The 27,376-nt window shown below is 42.2% G+C and overlaps 1 protein-coding gene across 1 annotated transcript in view; it reads right to left on the bottom strand.

Annotated features, from left to right (window-relative positions):
* The window catches only part of LOC127583971 (protein unc-13 homolog C-like), a 424,484-nt gene that overhangs the window by 175,250 nt on the left and 221,858 nt on the right, over window positions 1-27,376 (bottom strand). The window contains 1 exon segment of the mRNA XM_052040443.1: window positions 17,411-17,544. Coding sequence (XP_051896403.1) covers window positions 17,411-17,544 — 134 coding nt within the window.

Consider the following 27,376-nt stretch of genomic DNA (forward strand, 5'->3'; position numbering starts at 1 on the left):
CATTTGTCTTGCTTATCATCTGAAAGGATGCAAGATTGGAATTGAGCCAATGTCTGTGGCTGGCTTCACTCCCTGATACCCAAGCCACATGGATCTGCAGTCCTCCAATAGATTTCTATTGATTAATTCAGCTCAACTCATAATGGGGCCCGGAGGGGATATATCTGACGCAGAAAGCTGAGATGCTTTCTGAACTGCCACAGGTAAACTTACAAAACAGACCCACAGGGTGTTTACAGCTTCCCTGTGCTAGTATGATACATGGGTATGAGAGAAAGGGAAGTATGTTGTGGGCAGTGAGTAGGTTCCTTCAGCCACCACCCTCCAAACTCTGGCCCTAAGTTACTTGGACAATAGGGTGGATAACTGCAGCCACATTAATGAGCCTGTTAGCATGCAGATTGAATCGCAGCTGTAAGTATGTAAGGTGATCAGATCATGCTGTTGTTCAGCATACAATGCAAATGGGTGCATCAAACTTGGAACGAAACACAGCTGGAAGATTGAGAAACTGCTAGAAAAGAGAGGGAGATTTCTGCCCAGGATGTTTAGGGAACAACCGTTTCAGCAGAATTTCAGCAAGAAAACATGTGAGATTCCTGTAGTTCAGCAATGAAAAACAAAGTCAATTAGATATGTCAAAAAGGGCTGGGTACACAAGAGGAAATGATATGACAGATTACGGGAGCAGTGGGGGTGAGAGGCAGAACTGATAGAATTGCTCCACAAAGTGTTGGGACAGACTTGAACTGGACAACCTCTTCTGTGGCCATCTGGAGACGAAAGAGACTGCAGATGCTGGAATCTGGAGCAAAGCACGAGATGCTGGAGGAACGCAGCGAGTCAGGCAGTACCCGTGGAGGGAAATGGACAATCAACATTTCGGGTCAAGACCCTTCATCTGATCCATTGAGTTCCTCCAGCATCTCATGTGTTGCTCTTCTGTGCCCATAATTATTCCAAATTAGTTCTAAGGTAAATCTGCCGTGTGATTCAGGAGCAATTGCAACTACAGAGCTCATCTGTCAAGGTGACATCAGACTGATGTTTTGAGTACTTGGTTCCTTCCAGTATGAAACACAGGGTGTTTGCAGCACTGTCATCCGCTTTTCCAAAAGTAACTGCACTAAAGCCCTTGATTCAATGAAAACTAAATTTCATCCTCTCCTGCCAGAGACCAGAGGTGTTGAGAAAGGATGGCTGTGCTATGACTGTGGGTTGCGGAAGGTGTACTGGTTGCTTGCACATCACCTCACAGCTGTTGTTTGCCAACTCTGCCGTACATCAAACTAAAGGGAATACACAGCTGGTGTATGACCACTGGGAGCAGACTCATGCAGGTGAATGCCCAGTAATCTGGCAGCAGTCAAAGCATCCTGAATCTTCAGCAGTCTGTTCTGCCAAGTGCATTTGAGACCCTGTGGAAAACCAGAGGGAATAATGGGCAACTGTATTATCCACAGCTAAACCCGCTGATTATTCCAGTGTGAAACCAACGCACGAACGAGCAGCAGGGAAAATAAAACTTTACTGCCTCACAAAATGAAACAGATCAACCCTTTCCGTGTAGGCTGTCCATGAAGAATCATCAGTACACAGTACTAGTAACTGCAAAGGCAATTTCCCATTCACAATTCCTATTGTCACAACACACACAAAATGCTGGAGGAACTCTGCAGGTCAGGCAGCATCTCTGGAGGAAAATAAACAGTTGACGTTTCAGGTCCTGATGAAGGGTCTCGACCCGAAACATCAACTGTTTATTTCCCTCCAGAGATGCTGCCTGACCAGCTGAGTTCCTCCAGCATTTTGTGCGTGTTCCTCCACATTCCAGCATCAGCAGAATCTCTTGTGTCTCCTACTGTCACAAAGCATCATGTGTCCAGTGCAAAATAAAATAAAGATTCCAAACCACATTAATAAACCAAAGATTAATGCACACAAAATTAAACAAATCACCCTGTGCATTTCCTCAGCATGCTTTGCATCTGCTCATTGCTTCCTTTGACTCTACCATTACTTCTGGAAGGCTGGTAACTTTTAGTGGAAAAGACTGCACAAGGCCTTGGGGAATAAAGTTTGGCAGCTTTGGGATTAACAGGTGCAGTTGCAGACTGCACCTTCTCCATGCGAGTTGCAGCTGTGTGTCTGGCTGGCTAGCTGACAGTCAGTAGAAAGGGCAAAAGTGACAAGGTGAATGCTTCTTTCATAAAAATGGTTTATGCTTCCTGTATCCATTACTGTCTCCTGTTGGAAGGTAAGTTGCTGCTTGACTGCGGGGCCCCGTAAATACCACCACCCCCACATCCCTTTGTAATGTATACTCCAATGTCATGGCAGTAGCAGTCTGAGCCTCCACCACAGGTCTAAAGACATTGCACATGCTCCAAAGGATGCTACATCATTACACTTTGCCTTATGATTGGGTCGACAAGTCTCCCGTGGAGCTGGCCACCACTCGTGTGCTGCACTGAGGCTCTGAACTTTGTCAAGTTGGTATCAGGCTCCTCTGCAATGCATGACATTGAATCGAGGTTTCTGGTGGTTTCTTACTGTATCAGCATTTCATTGTGCATACCCATCAGTTGTCTCTGGCCCATGTACATCCTCAGCTGAATCTTCCACAGAAAATCTTGTTCGATCCCCCCCTCACTCTCTTGTCCTTCCCCCCATGACCTGGATAGAGGTCACTCAAGCCCAACATCTCACTGTATGCAGATGCTGTCTCCAAGCTAACCCCTGGATTCTGGCAATGTTGGTATCTGGGCTGGTGGCTGTGAATTTTAAAACATTCAATGATGTGTTTCAGTCTTGACTGTTGGTCTCAGCAACATTCACCCCAATAACGACCAGCACCATCTCACATACGGAGGTTAAGCCAGGAAGGAAAACCTGCCCACCATCCACCTGTCTCCAGCCATGGGACACCATATCCTGTGAGAGCAAGGAAGTGAGTGTTAGACAATTTGTTTGGATAATTTGGTGGTTACAGCTGAGTAGCTCACAGGAAGGGTGAGATGTGGGTCAGACTTAAGCAATACCACATGTGTGAGGATTGGTAAAGCACATGAACTATAGGTACATGCTCCAAAAGATAGAGAATGGGGATAATGATGATGGATCTGTGGCGGAGGCGAGTGGGAGGATATGGCTTTGGAAGGTGTTTTCAATGACCTTGATCACTTGTGTGAGGCCACTGAAACTCTTGCAGCATAGCAACCAAACCCCTGGAGCGTGACTTCTGGCACTGATGTCCGCGGCCATCTGCTCACATTGGCTTCTGAGTATTCTTCTGGAGGGCCCCTTCACTCCCTTGCACAACTCGGACAAAACTCCTGCTTTGCAATTACTCTACTAAAGACTGCAAGTCCAGCCTGTAAGTGCTGGGACCTATGCTCCCAAATGTTGCTCCACTCTTCAAGTTTTCCAGCTCAGGTTCACTGGTAGAATGAGTACCAGCACGGTAGTGTAGCAGTTAGCGTAACCCTATTACAGCACCAGTGACCCGGGTTCAATTCCGGCCACTTTCTGTAAGGAGTTTGTATGTTATTCCCATGTCTGCATGGGTTTTCTCTGGGTGCTCCAGTTTCCTCCCACATTCCAAAGACATACAGGTTAGGAAGTTGTGGGCATGCTATGTTGGCGCCGGAAGCATGGTGACACATGTAGGCTGTCCCCAGAACACTCTACGCAAAGATGCATTTCAATGTGTGTTTTGATGTACATGTGACTAATAAAGAAATATTATCTTATCTACTTCAGCTGGATTTAACGCCAGCTCAATCACTTTTTGGCCTCTTGTTAATGCCCAGTTAATGAGCAGTGTGGCTGCAGCTGATGAAATGAGAAGGCAATGTGAGGTTGCATACTATTTGTACTGCATTAAATAGCCACGGGTTAATCATGCAGTGCAATCCCCTTGTTCATTTCCAGGAGCTATGAAATGTGGTCTGGAGTGTCTCTTTAAGTTAACTGAAACATGACTCTATCCATCCCTGACCACCCCAGCTGATCTCCCTTAATCACTCTGCACCTCTGTCATTTGCAATACAATGAGCATTACTGTAACCAAATACTTACTGCTATGTTATTACTTTTAAGTTCATTGCCTCAGTATTTTTACAATGGACATATGAAAATATTGCATTATCAGATCATAATTAAATGTGAGCTAAATTCTAATTATTCTTATACTGATATCACTCTGAGGATGTAGGCTTAGATTCAGCTTTGAGTACAGTGTACATTACATTGTTGCTCTTTGCGCTTCCAAGATATCAGACATTAACAATCTGCCTCACATTATGTAGGATAGCCTGCAGTATCTCAGAAAGCTCATTGTGGCCTCAATAAAGTAAAGCAGAATAATAAATGTAAGCAGAAAAATTGCTTGTGTCTGTAACTTCAAACTTTCTCCATTTTAGTTAAAGTAAAATGGAATCTTACAGGAATCTGTCTATAACGCTCTTTGGGGTCTTAAAATCAAACTGGAAGTTGGGTTGAAAAGCAAAAAAGAGACTCAAAATTTGAAATAAATGGCCATTTATCTGCTTCCGCTAACCGTATGATTGCCTTTGTTACATTAATGGCCAAACAATCCATTTTGCTTAAATGGAAGGATCCAATACCCCCTACTACTTTTCAATGGTTCCCTCAAACTATATCATGTTTACACTTGGAAAAAAGTTAGGAGTGGTACTGTTGATCCTTTGCTTAAATTTGAGGAAGTTTGGAGTCTATTTATTCAATATTTTCACATGATATAGATCCCCTTAAAATAACCTTTTAATTTAGAGGAACGGAGTTGAAGACATAATATTGCTCTGTTTCTACTGAGAAATTTTGGTCCATTTTTTTTTCTGTTTTCTTTTTGAATTTTTTTTCTTTAGCTTAGTTTGGTTTGATATATTGTTTATAATTTTTCTTATTGTTTTGGGGATTTTTTTTTCTTTCTTTTATATTTTATAATAAATCTTTTTCTTTTATATTATATTCATTCACTAACAGATCGTTGGATCTACAGATTTTTTTTAATACTTTATTGTTCTTTATGATTATCCATGTCATGATTGTTTTCCTGATCTCTTTGTATCACATGTATAAACATTGATATATTAATCTGTATTAATTTGAAAACTAATAAAAAGATTGAAAAAGAAAGAAATAAAAGCAGAAAATGCTGGGAACATTCAGCAGAATCAGGCAGTGGAAAGAGAAACAGAGGTAACATTTCAGGTCAATGACCTTTGGAACCAGGAAAAGTTAGAAATCAAACATATTGTATGTTGCAGAACAGGGGACAGAACAAAGACAAGTAAAGGAATGTCTGTGACAGGGTGGAGATTAGAAGATGGTGGTACAGGCTGGGAGAGGATGGGAAGGGGTTTGTCACAGCTGATCTGTATGGAGGAGGTTTCAATAGGAGACAAATGAGAACAGAAGAGAAAATCAAAATAATGCCGACACTGTCAGAAAAAATACAGTTTTTGAAATTCTAAAACAAATGAGAATGTAAGAAATATTCAGCAGGTCAGGCTGGGCTGACCTGAATTTAGTTTCTGTCTCTCAGTAGATGGTCCCTTGTGCTCTGGCTATTTTCAGCAGTTCTCTTCTCTCCCATTATTCTTTTTCGTCCCCTTCTACTTATATCCTCACTGGACAGATGCTCTGAACTAAAAAAACCTTCACCTCATCACCTCTTGTGTCATTACCCTCCATCTCTGCCCTGTCACAGACATTCTGCACCTTCCCTTCCTCTGCAAATTACAACATCTTTGATTTCTAACTATTCCTTGATTTATTAAATATCTCTTTAAGACATCTCTACATGTTGTGATACAGATCACACTATAAGTAAGTTTTAAGTTAAAATGAAAAAATTTCAAAAATCATTGTAATAATTTAAGCATTTAAACCTCACAGTAACTAAATATACTAGCCGGTCACTGTCCAGTGGGGAAGGATGAGATGGCCAGTCGACCTTACCTTTTAGATTAAACATTCACTTTGATGCAAGGAGCCTCACAGATCAGACGGATGAGCGGAGAGTGTGGATCAGCAGGTGGGATTGAGGGATTGTTGCAGTCACGGAGACGTGGCTGAGGGAAGGGCCGGACTGGCACCTCAGTGTCCTGGGGTGTCGATGTTTTAGTGTGACAGAGTGGTTGCAAAGGGGGAAGCGGGTGTTGCACTGCCGATCAGGGAGAGCCCTGGAGGGATCGGCCAATGAGGCTATATTGGTAAAACTGAGGAATGAGAAAGGGGCGATTAGACTAAAGGCCTCTCAGTAGTCAGCAGGAATTAGAAGAAAAGATGACATGACTAGGACAAGTGACTGGGCTGTCATAGGGGAGCACTTTGGGACTAGTGACCATAGTTCTATCAGTTTTGAATTAATCATGGAAAGGGACAGATCTGGTCCACAAGTTAATTTTCTAAATTGCGGCAAGGCAAATTTTGACAGTATTAGACAAGAACTTGCAGTAGTTGATTGGAATAGGTTGTGTGCAGGCAAAGGGATCTATGGCAAGTGAGTTAAAGGGAGTTCAACATCTGCACGTCCCTGTTAAGGTGAAGGGCAAGGCTGGCAGGAGTAGGCAGACTGAATTTATTCCCATTGGAACGTAGAAGCTGAGGGGTGATCTTACGAGGTTTATAAAATTATAAAATTATGAGGGCAAAGATAAGATAGATTGACAGAGTCTTTTTCTCTGGACAGAGGAGTCTAAAACTAGAGGGCACAGGTTTAAGGTGAAAGGGAAGAACTTTGCTGACCAAGATTCCCATCTAAGCCAGTCGCATTTACCCGCATTTGGCCCATCTCCCTCTAACCCTTTCCAATCCACCTACTTGTCTAAGTACCTTTTAATTGTTGTTAATGTACCTTCCTCAACCACTTCCTCTGGCAGCTCGTTCCACATACTGACCATCCTCTGGGTGAAAAAGTTGCCCCTCAGGTTCCTATTAAATCTTTCCCTTCTCACCTTAAACCTATGCCCTCGAGTTCTTGATTCCCCAACCCTGGCAAAACGACTGTGCATTCACCCTATCTACAGAACCATAGAACACTACAGCACAGAAAACAGGCCATTTGGCCCTTTTAGTCTGTGCCGCAACTTTATTCCGCTAGTCCCATTGACCTGCACCCAGTCCATAACCCTCCAGACCTCTCCCGTCCATGTATCTATCCAAATTATTCTTAAAACTTAAGAGTGAGCCCGCATTTACTACATCAGATGGCAGCCTGTTCCACACTCCCACCACTCTGAGTGAAGAAGTTCCCCCTAATGTTCCCCCTAAACCTTTCCCCTTTCACCCTAAAGCCATGTCCTCTCGTACTTATCTCTCCTAATCTAGGTGGAAAGAGCCTACTCGTATTTACTCTGTCTATGCCCCTCATCATTTTGTAAACTTCTATCAAATCTCCCCTCATTCTTTTACGCTCCAAGGAATAACGTCCTAACCTGTTCAATCTTTCCCTGTAACTCAACTCCTGAAGACCTGGCAACATTCTAGTAAATCTCCTCTGCACTCTTTCAATCTTACTGATATCCTTCCTATAGTTTGGTGACCAGATATCCCTCATAATTTTATACACCTCTATAACATCACCCCTCATTCTCCTCGCTCCAATGAAAAAGTCCCAACCAGCTCAACCTCTCTCCATGAGTCCCTTGAGTCCCAACAACATCCTCATAAATCTCCTCTGCACTCTTTCCACGTTAATGACATCTCTCCTATAGCAGTGTGACCAAAACTGAACACAATATTCTGAATGCAGCCTCACCAACGTCTTACACAACTGTAACATAACATCCCAACTTCTATACTCGATGCCCTGACTGATGAAGACCAGCGTGCCAAAAGCCTTCTTCATGACCTGTCTACCAGCAATGACACTTTCAGGGAACCATGTACTTGTACTCATAGGTACCTTTGTTCTACAACACTCCCCAGGGCCCTACCATTCACTGTGAAAGTCCTGCTTTCACTTGACTTCCCAAAATGTAACACCACACGCTTCTCTGAATTAAATTCCATTTGCCATTCCTCGGCCCACTTACCCAGCTGATCAAGATCCCTCTGTAAGTCCTGATAACCATCTTCACTGTCAACGACACCACCTATTTTAGTGTCATCTGCAAACTTACTAACCACGCCTTGTACATTCTCGCCAAAATCATTGATATAAATGACAAATAGTAATGGGCCCAGCACCAAGCCCTGGGGAACACCACTGGTCACGGGCCTCCAGTCCAAAAATCAACCTTTCACCATCACCCTCTGCTTCCTACCAGAGGGTGATGAATATCTGCCAGAGGAGGTGTTAGAAGCACATACATTTACAACGATCAAAAGGCATTTGGACAGGAACTTGAATAGGAAAGGTACAGAGGGATAATGCAGACAAATGAGATTAGAATATACAGACATCATGGTCGCCATGGACGTATGCTGAAAGGGCTTGTTTCTGTGCTGTATGAATGAATGGTAGACACATTTTGTCACCAGAAATTTGGTGCATTAACTGAGCAAAGCTTATGGAGTCTCAAAGACCATCAATATTACTTATGAATGACATGCTCAGAGGATACAGCATACTAGCTATTGGTAAGACTGCTTCTTATTCACCATCATGCTTACTACAGTGTTTTAATCAGCTGTCTATCACGTTGTGGTAAATTCACCACTTCATGATCAGGGAGCTAATATCCACAATGCAATGAATTCCAAGCCATTTTAGATCAGCCACTGTATTCTAAGGGATTGTTGCTTTCAAAGAACATTTGAAACACCTCTACTGGAGATGAATTCTGTGATACGTTGCTTTCATCAAGGAGACTCTGAGCTCTGATCAGGATGTCAACAGATCCTACAATGCACTTGATTCATTGGTTTGTGATCCCTCCAGGTGAAGCTTTTGCTGAATGCTTAGTTTTGTAAAAGTCATCGAATACCCTTTTGATAAGAAATTCCCAGCTGCACTTTCGTTTTATAGTGCATGCAACTATCTGATTACAATTATAAAACAAAAGTCAGAAAATGTTGGGAACACTCAAAAGGTCAAAAGTGCCTGCAGAATGAGAAAAAACAAGTTAACATTTCAGTTGATAACCTTTCATCTGAAGAGTGAATGCAGTTTCTCTCTCTCCACAGATGTCCCTGCTGTGCTGTGGTATTTCCATCAATATCTGCTTTTCTATGGATTTCAGCCTCCATGGTACTTTGCTTTTGATTCACACTGATTTTAGGTACAACAATTTGCTTCTTAACAAGAAAGCAGACAAGAAAGAATGAGAGCAGATCATGTATGGAATTTCAACCGATTTGCAGCATTTTTTATGGGCCAGCAGTTGTGGCCACAGCTGATCCATCGCTGAGCCATGTGGCAAGTTCCATTAAACCTTTTGGGAAGCTGCCATTCTCACTTTGTACTTCCAAGCTGGCTGGATCCCAGATGTTGAGGCCCTTGTGGTGACTGCAGCCACACCGATGTGGAAAGCCCACACAATAGCCAAAAAATCTGAGAGCCAGGTAAGCCATGCCTTCCCATTTAACCGGTTCTCAGCTTGTCAAAAATATTTGATGTTGCTGCATGTCAATGAATTTGAGAAATACCAAAATAGCATGAAAAAACTTAAACATAAAACAACTGAAATTTTTAAAAAATAGAAAACATTTAAAAAGAAATGAAACTGAAAAACAAGAACACTTTTCAATTCAATTAATTCAAACATATGTAAATTATCTGGTACATTGCCACTTTGCAGTAATTTGTCTTTCTGCAAATGGGGTCACTGTCCCATGCCTAAAGGCACAAAGACATTGTAATTTTTTGGACTAAGTGGCATCCACTACTGTACCACACTGTTATCTGGCAGTGACCCTCTGTACATGGTGGAAGTTTCACCAACTTCCCTTGATATTCATGGGCATTATCATCATCCATTGTCCACCAGCAATATCCTGGGGACCTCCACTGACCAAAACAACGACCTGGATAAACACAATTATTGTGGCAGCAAGAGAGTGTTAGAGGTTGTCGGAGAGGAATTCCTCCTTACTTTGTGAAATCATTCCACCACCTCCGATGCTCAGGTTTGCAGGAGACATTCTCTCCTCTTCAGTTCTAAGACAGAAAAGTATGTTCCCTACTTGACACAATGAGGGCAGCTTCAAAGAAATGCTCTGCTTCATTCATCTGGATGCAATGCCACCTGCCAGAACACCTATGTTGTGGGGAAACTGTAGCCTGCCCTCATCTGTTTCTCCAGGGCAGAACATGTCCCAGCTCCCCACCCACTGAAAACTGGTAATGAGCTAACCTTTTCCCCTAGCCTGGCTGCAGTTCCTGGTGATTCATGACATGCAGAATCCGCCTCTGAACCTCCTTCTGATATCTGTAACGTGCCAGGATCTGAGCTGATGGAAGCAGGTCAGATAAGCAAGTTGTTTCTTCCTTCAACTGGCCTGCCTCGTTGATGAAGCCTGGCCAGGTGGCATTTTTTGAGAGCTAAATAAATACAATAGTATGGGCAAGGATAGGGAAGGGGCATAAATACGAGGGCACATTTGGACCATTTAAATATTCTAAGGCAGAAGAGATTATGTGATGAGGGAGAAGTGGGATGTGAGGAGGAATACTGGATACAATCACTCATTCCCCATGATCTCTGATGCATCACAAACCATTAGCTCTGTGTGCACAAACCCATGATTGCCAGCAACCTCTCCTCCAAATGACTGAACCCACTGGCACACAGGCCTCCTGACGGTTGCTGCTGCAGTCTTTGATTATGAGCAACATTATCCTGCAAGACAGAGGGAAGGATATTACTCAGGATGTTGCTACCTGTGTGCATGACCTTAAGGGGTTGGAAGTTTGTGGCAGGTGTGGTATGTCTGTCTGTGTTATGGAGAAACTGTATGAGTACTGCTGTGCATTGTGGTGGATGGGATTTGTTGCTGTTTCCTCATCTCAGTGACTTCTTAAGTCCTTGAGATCAGGTCCTTGGGGCATCATATGAACTTTGATTCCTCTGGACACTCCCTCCTCTACTGCTTCATTCTGGCCGTTGGCAACTTGCTGAGTCTCCTGGCCTGCTGGGCCTTCTTCAGCACATCGACATCTTCCACAGGATTGGTGCTACTGCTGCTGTCAGTGGTCCCAGAGCAGCACACTGACTCCCAACAGTGGTTGGCTTCAGTGATCTCATCTTGTAAGAGAGGCAGCACAACACCCGCCAGCTTCCATAGATGCAATGGATCTTGTTAAACTATTCACCCAAAATGTATGTTCATGGGTAAAACATCCAGGTTAGTATCAAGTCCTCTCATGAAGTTCATGTTTGCAAATCACAAACTAAAGACATGGGGATGGATTGACATGGGTCCCATGTGATGCCAACATCCAAGTACGCAAGTGAATCCATGAATCCGTAGGTCCACGAACAAGATCTTTGAAGAAAGTGATGAGTACAACAGAAGTATCTTTTTTATGTTACAAATGTAATGTAAATGTAAACTGTTGCAACAGCTGTAAACTGCATTCTTCAATTTGAATTGTTTTTCCAAAATCTTCAAAATTCTGCAACTTTTCATATTTTAACTTTGACCTGTTGGCTTTTGTAACCAAAGCATGATGATACTTGCCCACAATTTTGAGTAATCTCATCTTTTCTTCTACTCTCTTTTACTTTGCTGGTGACTTGAATTGTCCTCATTCTTCGCCCTGCTTTGTCCAAAACCTACTCTGGGAGACCTGGAGATATCACAGCAATTTAAACTCAAGCATTTTAACTTAAGCCTTCTTTCTATGAGACAAATGGCCCAAAATGAGATATATTTTCGTTGATTTTATTTAAGATTACTATATAAATTAACTTTTCCATTTGCCAATAGATCATTTAAAATCTCAAGGTCTTTTGTTCTTAATGGAATGGAAATGAGATCTGTTTCAGGACATTGATGAGTGATAAAAAAGTTGACTAAAGGAAAAGCATTTACTCAGCTTCTTCAGAAATGTGACAAATTTTATTATTAAATAAATGAATCTTCTAGAATTTCAGCTAATACTTCTGGTGAGATAACATTGTGTCACACATGTGGTTTCTGAAATCATCAGTGTTGAACACTTCCTGTACTCCTTCATTCCAAATTTTCTTACTCAATGAAAGAGAGTCATAAGGAGGAAGCTGGGAGCTAGTGGTGACATTAAACTTCACTTTTTTGTTTGTATTGGCTATATCCATATTACCATTGTTAATGGATGTTCCACACACACCAGAAACTTGACTCTCAAAACAATCCATAAATTTTCAGATGCAGCATCTGGTCGCTCCAGACATATGTTAATTCTGCATATGTGTTTTGGTGGGGAAAATGCCACAGACGGCTGCCAGCTCTTTAATCGAATTCTCTGAAACCCAAATCATTATTCGGCTTTTTTAATGGACAAAATCTGCATTTTGGAAATGTGAGCCTTCATCAAACATATTTGTTTTTTGGAACCAAAAATGGAGCTGTACTTTGCAAGCAAAATGTTGCAGAAATACAGAACTTATTCCACATTTCAAGAAAGTCATAACATAAGATCAAGATATAAAGCAAGAGTTTGGGCAAAGACATGACTGGTTTGGGAATAATAAGAGCTTGGGCACCACAATATCCTTAACTTTCATATCAGACAGCTTTAGTTAGGTGTAACAAATGGTCTAGCAGTGAACAACTAACTTGTTCACTAATGCAATACCAGCTCAGATCTCACATCTACATTATATTGACAGTAAGCTGAATTTCATGATGCCCGATGACATATGAATGCTTCCACACTGGGCATACACAAAAAAAGTGTAAACTTTGTTTAGAACGGTTGAAATTTGCAAACAGAATTCAATCTAATTTTTGAACTGAAAGGCAATTTTTCACGTTCCTGTAAGTTTGAACTAAACAATTAAATATAGCTGCTTTAAGGCTGTGGATCAAGCAGCCTGAAAGAAAATCCATGTCGTCAGAGCATCAGATCTTCAGATGAATCTAAAGATTGATAACAACTACAACTAATGGTTTTGAGTGAACTGATTGCCCAAAGTGGCTGAGCATGCTGGGATCGTCTCTGGCAAAGATCAAGATGTAACATTTTCACACAGCAATGAATAATCAAAAAATTCAGCATCTTGCTTGAAATGTATCCTCAGCTTTACTCTGCAGACATAGTGGATTCACCAAATAATAAATACAATATAACTTTTACCATGGGATAGCAGCATGCTCAGCATGTTCAACCAAAATTCCACTCCAGTAGAAGTAATTACTTTGGTTAAAATCAATAGGTTAATCTACCACTAAATTAGCAGAAATAGGAAATATAAACATATCAAGCACCATGCTCTAGTACTACATTACCATAGAACCATAGAACAATACAGCACAATACAGGCCCTTCGGCTCACCATGTTGTGCCGACCTTCAAACCACACCTAAGACTATCTAACCCCTTCCTCCCACATATCCCTCTATCTTAAATTCCTCCTTATGCTCATCTAACAATCTCTTGAACTTGACCAACATATCAGCCTCCACCACCACCCCAGGCAGCGCATTCCATGCACCAACCACTCTCTGGGTGAAAAACCTCTCTCTGACATCTCCCTTGAACTTCCCACCCATTACCTTAAAGCCATGCCTTGTTTTGAGCATTGGTGCCCTGGGAAAGAGGCGCTGGCTGTCCACTCTGTCTATTCCTCTTAATATTTTGTATACCTCTATCATGTCTCCCCTCATCCTCCTTCTCTCCGATGAGTAAAGCTCTTGCTCCTTTAGTCTCCCCTCATAATCCATACTCTCTAATCCAGGGAGCATCCTGGTAAATCTCCTCTGCACCCTCTCCAATGCCTCCAAATCTTTCCTATAATGAGGCGACCAGAACTGGACCAGAGTTTTGTAAAGCTGCATCATTACTTCGCGGCCCTTAAACTCGATCCCACGACTTATGAAAGCTAACATCCCATAAGCTTTCTTAACTACCCTGTCCACCTGCGAGGCAACTCTCAGTGATCTGTGGATATGAACCCCCAGGTCCCTCTGCTCCTCCACACTGTCCAGAATCCTGCCACTTACCTTGTACTCCACCTTGGAGTTTGTCCTTCCAAAGTGTACCACCTCACACTTCTCTGGATTGAACTCCATCTGCCACTTGTCAGCCCAGCTCTACATCCTATCAATATCCCTCTGTAAGCTTCAACAGCCCTCCACACTATCCACAACACCACCGATCTTTGTGTCATCTGCAAACTTCCACCCCCTCATCAAAGTCATCAATAAATATCATAAAAAGTAGAGGTCCCAGAACCGATCCCTGTGGGACACCACTAGTCACAGCCCTCCAATACGAATGCACTCCCTCCACCACAACCCTCTGCTTTCTACAGGCAAGCCAATTCTGAATCCACACGGCCAAGCCTCCCTGGATCCCTTGGCCTCAGACCTTCTGAAGAAGCCTACCATGTGGAACCTTGTCAAACGCCTTACTAAAATCCATGTAGACCACATCTACTGCACTACCCTCATCAATCTTCCTGGTCACCTCCTCAAAGAACCCCATCAGGCTTGTGAGGCAAGATCTTCCCTTCAGAAATCCATGCTGGCTGTCCCTAATCAGTCCATGATTCTCTAAATAATCATAGATCCTATCTCTTAGAATCCTTTCTAACAGCTTACCCACCACAGGTGTAAGGCTCACTGGTCTGTAATTCCCTGGACTATCCCTACTACATTTGTCACCCTCCAATCCTCTGGTACCATTCCCGTGGACAACGAGGACTCAAAGATCCTAACCAATGGTTCAGCAATCTCCTCCCTCGCTTCACGAAGCAGCCTGGGGAATATTCCGTCAGGCCCTGGAAACTTATCTGTCCTAAGATTTTCTAACAGCTCCAACACATCCTCTCTCTTGATATCTACATACTCTGGAACATTACCCTTACCAACATTGTCCTCAGCGTCATCAAGACCCCTCTCCTTGGTGAATACTGAAGTGTTCATTGAGAACCTCACCCACTTCCACTGCTTCCAGGCACATCCTCCCACCTTTGTCTTTAATCGGACCTACCTTTACCCAAGCTATCCTTCTGCTCTTTACGTATGAGTAAAAAGCCTTGTTGGGATTCTCCTTAACCCTACTCACCACAGCCTTTTCATGTCCCCTTCTCGCTCTCCTCAGCCCTTTCTTAAGTTCCTTCCTTGCTACTCTATATTCCTCACAAGCCCTATCTGATCCTTGCTGCTTACACCTTATGTATGCTGCCTTCTTCTTCCTAACTAGTTGTTCCACCTCTCTTGTCACCCATGGTTCCTTCACCCTGCCATTCCTTCTCTGCCTCACAGGGACAAATTTATCCCTAACATGTTGTCCTGCATTAAGCATTAAGGCAAGGTTAAATAACATAAGGCTTTCACATTTATTTGCCTTAACTTGTCTGTGCCACTAGTTTTCACCTGGCCTGTACTTAGAGACATATGCAGCTAGCAAAAGCACACCATATTTTGTTTGAAAACCTGATCTGTATTCAGTTGATTAGAAAGACTGAAATACAGAGGTGCGGACATACTCAGTGTACACCCCAGGGTATTCCAGATGATCGTAACAACAGCAACTTACAGGCAGTGTTGCCTGTGGGCCTGCTGTTGTGAATCTCGGCAGCACTCAAGGCTTTGGGTGGCATTGAAGAGCCCATGCATTTGCTTGGGAATGAATACACAGTGTGCAGGCCAATGCTGGGCCCTGGGAAAGAGAGGGACAGCAACTGTAGGCCTGGATGGGACTTGGGCCAGACTGGCCATCAGGCATGGGTGGTGGATGCGACCCTGTCAGGGCTTAGGTCGATCAGAGAGCTGGTGGGGTATCAGGGCCTGGGTTACTAGTGGTGGTTCTGTGTGAAGTGTACTGGGTGGGCTGACTGAGAGCTTGGATACACATTGAAAGATATGGGAGACATCTAGGCATGGGGTCCTAGTTCAGTGTTGCACTGGTTGTCCAGAGAATAACCAAAGATAGTCACTCCAGGCACAAAGTGGTCATAATTTGCCCCAAGTGGTCTAGAAAGAGTGCTGCCTGGGAAATGAAGCAATTTATTGCACATCTGAATGGAAAACTGAAAAGCAAGACCCACACCTGATCGTACCCAGCTGGATTTCCTGAGTAATGCAAAGCAATCTAAAAATGGTCACATTTCATTTCAAGGTAAGGACATTTTCAACATTGTGTTGATGAAATAAACCACACATGCAATCTAATCTCTTGGCTAGTTTACACATAACTTGGGTGAAGGGTCCTGATGAAGGGTCTCGACCCAAAATGTCAACTGTTTATTTCCCTCCATTGATGCTGCCTGACCTGCTGAGTTCCTCCAGCATTTTGTGTGTGTTACAAATAATCCTATACCTTTATATTTAGAACTTTATTATAACATTATAACAATATTTTACATCACTATAATGTCAAAACTCTTTAGCATTTTGCAGTGGCACATCTTAATGCATTTTATGAAAGTTATGTCCCCTGGAAGAGACGAGTCCTATGTGATGGGCAGTCTTTATCACTGATAGTCTGGGGACATAAATCTATTGACACATGGTGGATCAGGCTTTTATGCCAAAAATGATCTTCAAACCCGATTATGAACTTCTCATTTGGAGCACCAATGCTATTGTTGCAATTTTACTGGCAACAGCAACAATTTATGGCTATAAATCAATGGTAACTGCCAAAGTATATTTGTGGATTGCTGGCCAGAAATCTCTGTTTAATGAATTATGACAGTAGTGTGTAATTATGCAAATTACATTCTGGAACAATGTATTGGATATGTTGAGCCAATTGTGGCACATTCCAATCAGTCCTTGTTTTCCTGTTTTTGCAAACGAACAACACTGTTTTTTGTCAACGGCTAAATTCCCAAAGATTTTACAGCCAAACCCAAGGATCTTCAAACACAGGAGTGTTGGCATATGAAAACTGTCCACCTCCAATTTCTCATGTCAGACAGAGCTGCTGGTTTTCCCCTTTCATCTCTTGGTAAATTTAACAAATTATCCACATGGTAATATCGTTATTTTAAAAAGCTGCCAAATATTTCTGATCAACAAGTCCCTCCTGCACCACCCCCACAATAGCAAGGGCTTTAATTTTTTTCCACAGTCTTTTCATCTATTGCAGCACAAGTGTAAATATTAAGTAAAAATAATAAGATGGTTATTATCAAATAATTCTAACTGTTTGCCTTGGAGTTAATCTCTTTATAATATTTTGATTGACAGCAAGATCTGAATTTAATTATGTTTCAAAAATTATCTTTTTGTTTAGCGCAGGCCTGACATCTGAAATGAAACTGAATGATGTGACTTTACTTACTGGTTTAGGATAGGAGTATAGGCTGCCTTGTCCTCTTCTACACAAGAAACCATCAAAGTAATGAGCTTAGGCCAGAATTCCAAGTTCTTGATGCTGGGTCCCTGCTCCTCACGAGAAATGTCATGTTTTTTACTCTGTTGAGACAAAGTCTTTTTAATAGCAATATTCAAATGATGTTCATTATATTCAACAACTCAAAGGCACCATGCAGAACAGTGAGTAAAGTGGGTAAAAGTGTGAAATGCGGATTAAAATATTCAATAGATCATGGTCCCACCAGTTGACCATGTCCAATTATATAAAATTAATGTGTGTATTTCGCTCCCAAGGTATCGATCAAAACTTGCTAAGATTTTCCCAAATACATGGCAGCTGATTCCCAATGCCACGAGTGCTACTCTGGCTGCTGATGCCATTGGGAAAAGCGCAAACAGGAGGAGGGAAAGGATCGTATGGGAACAAACTCTGATTCCAGCTGCAACAGCTGGTAAACTCACTGCCTTTGCCTTTGCATCAGCGTGGTTGTAGTTCGTAATAATTCTTCCCTCCTTGGCATTTGTTGGCAGAGCTGCTGTTTCACCAGCGGATGATGCATATTTGGTTAATTACATCAGTAAACAATGAAAACCAAGGGAGAACTCCAATATTCATGATATATATTTCAAAATGTTTAAACTGGGTCAGCACTGTGTGCATGGTCTAAACATGTCTGCTTTTGGAGGGCTGCTCATGTTTTCCTGTAAGGACAGTTTTGGAAGGCCTTTCTCCCTGCTTGCCCCGAACTGGAGGTTGAGTATATTTTTCCAGTCAGAAGTACAGGCAAGGAAGTCACATCATTCATTATTTGATCCATGACAAACTGTGGTGCTTGTAACGCAGCACAGACATATGAACCTGCCCTTCCTCGAAACAGAATGTTATGCAAACAGTTGACGTTCAGTGATGAAACTTGTCAGTAACAGAGTTGAGCGTAATAGAGCCTGGGAATTTGAAATTGCAGTTCTACATTCTATGTACACATTGCAAATCCAACCTACTCAAATCTTGTGACAGTTACTTGGCATGATCCACGCTTATTGGAAGATGTAATAGCTGACAAGAAAGGTAACTGGCTTCTGCTGGCCATGTATAATTGGATAATAAGTTACTATCACTTTTGACAAAGTGTCTTCAACTTGAAATATAAAGTCTGTTTCACTGTCCATAGATAAATATTCATAGACTTATCTAGCATGGAAACAGCCCTTTGGCCCAACCCGTCCATGCGGACCAAGGTGTCTTCCTGAGCTAGTCCCAATTGCCCGCATTTGGCCCATATCCCTGTGAATCTTTCCTCTCTGTGTACCTATCTAAATGTCTCTTAAACGTTGTAATTTTACCTGCCTCTATCACTTCCTCTGGCAGTTCATTCCATCTACCCACCACCCTCTGTGTGAAAAACTTGCCCCACAGGTCCCCTTTAAATCTCTCCCATCTCAACTTAAATCTATGCCCTCTAGCTTTAGACTTCCCTACCCGGGAAAAAATATTGTGACAATTCACCCTATCTATGCCCTTCATGATCTTGTAATCTTTGGTAAGGTCACTCTTCAGCCTCCTTCGCTCCAGGGAAATCAGTCCCAAGCCTATCCATTCTCTCCATATAACTGAAGCCCTCCAGTCCCAGCAACATCCTTGTGAGTCTTTTCTGCCAGCCTCTCCAGGTTAATCACGTCCTTCCTCTAGTGTGGCGACCAGAACTGCACAAAACACTCCATGTGCAGTTTCACCAACGTCTTTGTTTCAGATTTGCATCATCAATTTTTGGATTTTCTAAAACTGCTGTGATCAACAGGAAGAAAAGTCTGATTGGTTGAACCTGCCCAAATTCCTCCCACCATATCCCTTAGTCCTACAGCATGGAAATAGGCCCTTTGGCCCAATGAGACCCTGCCAGCCATCCATTACCTCTTTCCACTAATCTTATGCCAATCCCATTTTATTCTCCCCACTCTCATCAACTCCCCCAGAATCTACTACTCACCCGTGTACTACGAGCAAACTATGGTGGCCAATTATCCTACCAACCCACATGTCTATGGGAAGTGGGGAGAGACTGGAGCACCCAGAGGAAACCCACATGGTCACAGGGAGAATGTGTAAACACACAGACAACAGAGGTCAGGGTCGAACCTGGGTCACTGGAGCTATGAGGCACTGGCTGCACCATTGCGCCACTGATGTCTGTGGATTTTGATACACCCATCCAGCAATGGCTGGAGGAAGAGAAATCATATCCATCAAGATCATCAATCAATGCAAGGTAGTGGTATTTGTTGCAAGGATGCTGTCGGACAGTATGCATCAGAGGGCTGGCCTGATACCCTGCAATCACAGCCTCAGGCCTGTGCATTATTTAATGCTTTGTCCCAGCAGCTGTTGGAAAGGCCTGCCGGTGAGCCGACACATCTTTGAGTCTCTCTGAAAGCTTTCAAATTTTTGTGCCTTCCCTTCAAAATTTCACTCCCACACAGGTCTCTGCCACTATCATTGCAATGCTCTTTCACACAAATCTCCACCTAAATTTCTTAATTATGTCAATGAGATGACCCAGCAGTATGCCTTTGCTACCAGAATATTATATTCAGGCAGATGACATCAGTCCTAAACTTTTGCTCATGGGTACAGGAATGTCAGCCCTGCTCACTGTGCCCCCACTGATAATCAAGCACATGTTATTAATTGTTAAAAGAGCTTTTCATTCTAATAGGACGTGAGTTCTATTATAAACATTACTTGTTAAAATCATTGCTTCAGTATCTTACTCAAGATATATCCATGAAGACTTGTATTATTCTGGAGAACCTGAAGCTAAGTTATTTGATTAAATATACATTTCACGTTTTAAAAAAATAATTTTCCAGATGGCATATAATGCCTAGTGTTCTCCTTAAACTGTGTGATCATAGGGAAAAGGCACCTATTATGTATTAGTTCTGAACAGAATCAGAACATAACTTACATAAATTGACCTGAAATTTCTCAAACTATAACCTGAAAATTAAATAAGCACAGGGGAAAATTTAGAGTACTGAAGAGTAATTGATTTGTCATGAACAATATGCATTTGGGATAAAGTTGTTCATGACAAGTCACACAGGAGTAAAGTAGAGCCTTCTTATACACTTGACATTTCATCATGCACCCAATGCTACTTCTTGAACCAAATGACTTCCTGTAGCAATGGCTTGTTTACTTGAGAAGAAGGATTATTATACGTGTGATATTACAGACAAATCATACAGAAAGATTCTGACCATATAAATTCGGGACAAAACTTTATCTTTGACAGGTGACATGAATACAAAGTGCTCAAACTACTTTAAAATAACTTCTTTCTGGTCACTGTTCAACTGAGATACATTACAACATAGTCCTGCATGAAATTAATACTTATTTCAAGAATTAAAAATATTAAAGGTACTGCCCTGAATTACATCAAGAGGTAAAGAGAACAGTAATTTGAATCAGAACCTAAACACACAATGTTTTTTTCTTTTTCCCAGGGTTGAGGAATCAAGAACTATAGGACATAGGTTTAGGGTGACGGGACAGATTTAATAGGAGCCTGTTGGACAACTTTTTCCACCCAGAAAGTTGTCTGTACATGGAATGAACTGTGAGAGGAAGTGGTTGAGACAGGTACATTAACAATGTTTATAAGACACTTGGAAGGATACATGGATAGGAAAGGTTTAGAGGGATATGAGCCAAACGCAGGCAAAGGGGACTAGCTTAGATGGGAACCTTGGTCGGTATGCACCAGTTGAGATGAAGTGCCAGTTTCCGTGCTATTTGACTCTATGACTCTAAGCAACTCCAGAGCCTTTTCGTACTTTGGTCTAAAAGTGAGGAAACACATGAATATAATTTGATTTCTATTTGTATATTATAAGCAATTTCACTGTCTGGTTCATTGTTATACCTTTTAATATCAAAATCAAAAACATTATTAGATTTGTTTTGAAGTGAAAGTGATCCTGTGATAATTTGACTGTTTCCTGGTACTGTGGACTTCTGATGAAAATGGGATCTATAACTGTGACTGGTAAATCTAAACTTTTACTGATTGTGCAGAACTGACAATATCAGATCACCCATCCATTGTCTAATTCTCCCAACTTTCAAAAACTTAAACAACCCTCACCACAGTTTTCAAAAGATAGGGAAAGAGTTTTCTGATGTCCTGTACCAATAACAGGGAAGTTATCACAAAATCTCAGGAAATACACTAAGTGTTCAATATGCTTCCCATCACTTGCACAGTCTTCAAAATCTCCTCTGCATTTATGGATGAATATCCCAAGGGTATTGTTCCTGAACTATATCATGCTTGAGGAAAGCTGCAGTGCTGGTCGGCTCAATCCTGACTTCTACACCTGCACACTGCAATGCTGAAACCGTTGGACCTGGTACTTCGCATCTGGCCCCCCCAGCTTTATGCCAGCAAGGATGATGTTGATTGTCTTTTGATGGGATCACACAGGTAGGTAAGGAATTTGTTCTTTATTTTACTTATAATCTCATATATTTTATCGTTAATTTTAATAACAAATGCTTTAAAGATATTTTTTATATGTTTGTATTTTTTAATTATCTAAATCCTTTATTTTAACTGTCAAAAGGCCATAATGGTGACGGTGAAGTATGGAGCCTCAGCACCTGCCATCAGAAGCTGATCTACCAATCACTGCCTTTCACTTTGCAGCAAGGTCTGGAGGGTGTCCCAGCATGTCAGAGCAAGGTCTGGAGGGTGTCCCAGCATGTCAGAGCAAGGTCTGGAGGGTGTCCCAGCATGTTAGAGCAAGGTCTGGAGAATACTTGGATCTGCATGGCCTCTAAAGACAGGAATGATTGTGGGCATTGTGTGGAAGCAAACTTCAGTGAGTTAGAGCCGACTGTGCTCAATCAGACTCAATGTTTTGAGCTGTACACATCCCTAACCTTACTCCAATGATATGGAGGAATTCTAACATGTTGAGACACTGGCAAGGTTTAGCAAGACTTCCGCTTGGGAGAAGTGGTATTCTTACATGATATTTGAAATAAATTTTGCATTGGAATTGAGAGTAGTCTGATCTGCACTGTCTTACAATGTGCTATGAAGGATAATATAAAGTTGGCACAGCTCAGTATATCCTGTAATGTTGCTTCAGTTTTGTAAATTAAACATTGTTTTTGGCCCTTTCTTTCTTTGGGCTGCAACCAACTTAGGTAAACAAACATTTAAACAAGCTTTACAGCCATTCTCTGATCCCTTCTAATACCACAGTGACAAAAAACTTATCTACAGCAGTCTGATAGTTGCCAGTCGGACTTACAAGTATCAATCTTAAAATTACTTCATCTGGAACTGATCTTGGTCCATCTGGTAGCTCTCTTATTGAACTAATTTGCAAAGCACAACTGCTCAGTGTCAATTGGAATAAATATTGTCTTCTGGTACGTGAAGGTAAATTATCACTCGGTTTACATATGACAAAGAAATGCAATATCTAATTTGCACAAAAATACAATAAATAGGTGATAGATAGATCTCTGCCATGGATAGAAAATTAGTGGTTTGATTTATGCTCGTACTTAAATCAGTCTAATGGCTTCTATCCAAGAATAAAGTTTGAAAATTACAAGTGCAAGTGTTAGAATAAAAAGTCACCTCATTTTTTTTTATTTTGAGCATGAGAGTGAATTGTATTTTTTCAGGAACTTGCTTGTTACTGATAATCAAATAATATTGATTTCCTACTTGTTGATCTGTCACATAGCAAAATTACATCAAACAATTAGTCAATACAACTTGATTCATATGAAGCACAACATGGTACCATTGTGTGGATCTCCAGTATTACCGGGTAAAAACTTGGAACTCTGTACCTAACAGTGTGCGAATACCTTCAACACGCAGCCTTTTGTTTAACTAAATTCCGGTATCTTTATCCCAGGGTCTAAATATCTAATACCAGAGGGCATGCATCTAAGGTGAGAGGGGGTAAGTTCAAAGGAGATGTGCAGGGGGCAAGTTTTTTTACACAGAGAGTGGTGGGTGCCTGGAATGCACTGCTGGGGTGGTTGTAGAGGCAAATACAATAGAGGTGTTTAAGAGGCTCTTAGATAGGCACATGAATGGGCAGAGAGTGGAGGGATATGGACCTTGTAGGCAGAAGGGATTAATTTAGTTAGGTGTTTAATTACTGGTTTAATTAGTTCCGCACAGTATTGTGGGCTAAAGGGCCTCTTCCTGTGCTGTACTGTTCTTTGTTCTGTGAGATTATAGAAGGTGATGTCATGCTCACACCCAGTTCCCGTTCTCACGTCCTACATCACACGATATCTTCCGATTCACCAGCTGTGGAGACTGTGATTAAGCACTCTCATTTTCCCCCTCACCACAGACATAAATTTGGTCATTTCCCTTTCTAATTGCCAAGACTTGCAATCCAATCAGACAGACCTGCAGCCTGACCAGCAGAAAAAAACAGAATACCCACAGACACGACCTCTGTTGGGGGCTCAGCAATCTGCCTTCCATCAAAGGAGTAGAATTGCTCAGGCATCACTCCAATAGGTCAGTGGGACACAAGTCTGTTATCATCTCTCAGGATGACAGATCCTACCACTGCCACCCTACTAGTTGTCCTGAGGCTGCCCATGAACCAGCCACCTCAGGCTGCTGCTGCTCAGAGGGAGGTGGCTACAGTGGGCCTCTGTACCCAAAGCTGCTCAAGGTGTCTTGAAAGGCTACTTGTAGTCTCCTCCACTCTAAATCAGCATCCAGCTCCAGATATGGAAAAACACCCAGAAAGCAGGGACTAAAACAAGGTTAGATAGAACCTGAAAATGCCAGAAATGTTCATCAGTCAAGCAGCATCTATGGAAGAAAAAACAGAATTATTATTTCAAGTCAATGATATTTCATAAGAACTCCAATAGAAGATCATTGACATGAAATGTTAGAGAGATGCTGCCTGATCTGGTGAGCGTTTCCAGCATTTTCATTTTTTAAAATTTCAACATTTTCATCATCTGCAGTATTCTGCTTTTGGTCTAAGGAAATGTGAAAGTGAAGCATCTGCATGGTACTTATGATGCACAGATGTTGGTTTAACTTTTCCTTGTGATGGCTTCCATTTTTGTACATTGATCTGCTGTGAGGGCCAGCAATGGAGGAACCATACTGGGCAATTTAGATTGTGCTTATTGGGAGGACGGGCAGATTAGATTATGAGAAACCTCATGTTAAAGAGGTTTCTCTTATGACCTCCTCCATTCCTCCCCCTGCTCCACATCAGCTCACTGTTAAACCGGTGGTAATGACTGAGACCTCACAGATGGCTAGTCTTCTCCTACTGTTCCTCAAGAGTACAATATCACCATCTTTCATTCCTTATCTCAAAGCACAATAACGTTGACACTGCCTGTTTAACAAACAAATGCCACTTTATCTGACTCACACCTCTGTTGATCATCCGATACTCTATCTCCTACTCAGACGACTCCTCATCTCCAGCCAGCCATTCCATTTGATCACCTGCTTATCTCTGTCCAAATCACAGCAAGTTTTTGTGACTTGACTATCACTAATCAACCCATTTCCCCACTTTACTTGCTGTTCCTTTGTCCATCTTGCTTGCTTGTGAAGCCTAGAATCAGAATCAGAATCAGGTTTATTATCACTGACCTATGTCGTGAAATGTGTTGTTTTGCAGCAGCAGTACAGTGCAAGACATAAAGACATAAAAATTACTATGAGTTACAAAAATAAATAAATAGTGCAAAAGAGGAATAATGAGGTAGTGTTCATGGGTTTATGGACTGTTTAGAAATCTGATGACTGAGGGGAAGAAGCTGTTCCTGAAACATTGAGTGCGGGTCTTCATGCTCTTCCCCAGTGGTAGTAGAGGGCATGTCCTGGGCGGTTACGGCCCTTGATGATGGATGCCGCCTCTTGAAGATGTCCTCGATGGCAGGGACGGTTGTCCTCGATGGTGGGGATGGAGCTGGCTGAGTCTACAACCCTCTGCAGCATCTTGCGATCCTGCACATTGGAGCCTCCATATGGTGATGCAACCAGTCAGACTGCTCTCCACCGTACATCTGTAGAAATTTGCAAGAGTCTTTGGTGACATACCAAATCTCCTTAAACTCTTCGTGATTGCATCAATGTGTTGGGCCCACGACAGATCCTTTGAGATGTTGATGCCCAGGAACTTGAAGCTGCTCACTCTTTCCTCTTCTGACCCCTCAGTGAAGATTGGCGTGTGTTGTCCCAACCTCCCCTTCCTCAAGTCCACAATCAATTCCTTGGTCTTGCTGACGTTGAGTGCAAGGTTGTTGTTGTGACACCACTCAACCAGCCGATCTATCACATTCCTGCACACCTCCTCGTCACCATCTGAGATTCTGCCAACAACAGTGGAGTCATCGACAAATTTATAGATGGTGTTTGAGCTGTGCCTATCCACACAGTCATGAGTATAGACAGAGTAGAGCAATGGGCTAAGCACGCCTGTGTTGATTGCCAGCGAGGAGGAGATGTTACCATCGATCCGCACTGACTGTGGTCTCCCAATAAGGAAGTCGAGGATCCAGTTGCAGAGGGAGGTACAGAGGCCCAGCTTTTGAAGCTTGTTGATTAGTACTGAGGGGATAGTGTTAAACATTGAGCTGAAATCGATAAACAGCAGCCTAACATATGTTTTGCTGTTGTCTAGGTGCTCCAAAGCCGAGTGGAGAGCCAATGAGATTGCGTCCACTGTAGACCTGTTGTGGGAGTAGGCAATTTGCAGCGGGTCCAAGGTCCTTGCTCAGGCAGGAGTTAATTCTAGCCATGACCAACCTCTCAAGCATTTCATCTCAGTAGATGTGAATGCTACCGGGTGATAGTCGTTGAGGCAGCTTGGGCACCGGTATGATTGATGCCTTTTGAAGCAGGTGGGAACCTCTGACTGCAGCAGTGAGAGGTTGAAGATGTCCTTGAACAGTCTAGCCGGTTTGTCGGCACAGATTTTCAGTACCCTTGCCAGGTACACCGTTGGGGCCTGATGCCTCACGAGGTTTCACCCCCTTGAAGCATGTTTTGACGTCAGTCTCCGAGACAGAGATCACAGGGTTGCCAGATGCTGTGGGGATTCGCACAGGTGTGGTGTTATTCTCCCTTTCAAAGCATGCATAAAAGGCATTGAGCTCATCAGGGAGTGAAACATCACTGCCATTTATGCTGTCAGGCTTTGCCTTGTAGGAAGTAATGGCATGCAAACCTTGCCACAGCTGTTGGGCGACTGATTGTGTCTCTAACTTCACCTGGAATTGCCTTCTCACTCTCACAATGGCCTTCTGTAGGTCATACCTGGACTTCTTGTAGGATTGTGGATCATTGGCTCTTTGGCTCTTTTCAGTCACGTATATGTTTCTAAACTCTGTGCAGCTTGCTATCACACTGTTAGTATCTGCTGCCCATCTGTTGCTACCAACCTAACCTTCCTGCCTCTGCATTAGCAACAGGAAAGATTTACCCATCCAAATATTATTGCCTCATCATGGCTGGCCATCCAGAAAGGTTCCTCTCATGGTTGTCTATTTTACTAGAGAAAGGAAAAAGATCTAAGATTTATATAGACAAACTCTTTACTTAATTGAAAGTCAATCAAATTAGGAAATTGCACTGTCAAGTATATCACATCACCACATTATCTTGAGAATTCCTTGTGGCTGCATTCTTTCTTCAAGCATGATAGTCTACATCATCACAGATGCTTCATTTTATCCTGTTTTCATTTTGAAGTTGATGTACTTTATTTGTGAGGGGAAATAACAGCTCAGTGCTAGTTTTCCATAACACTGAAGTCATCTATATTTAGCTTGTTGTATTGTAATGAGCAGTTAATGTGTAGCTTATCAGTGAATCTCTCAACTAGCTGGAAGTGCTGA

Source organism: Pristis pectinata, chromosome 28 (genome assembly GCF_009764475.1).
Source record: "Pristis pectinata isolate sPriPec2 chromosome 28, sPriPec2.1.pri, whole genome shotgun sequence".
Classification (NCBI taxonomy): Eukaryota; Metazoa; Chordata; class Chondrichthyes; order Rhinopristiformes; family Pristidae; genus Pristis; species Pristis pectinata.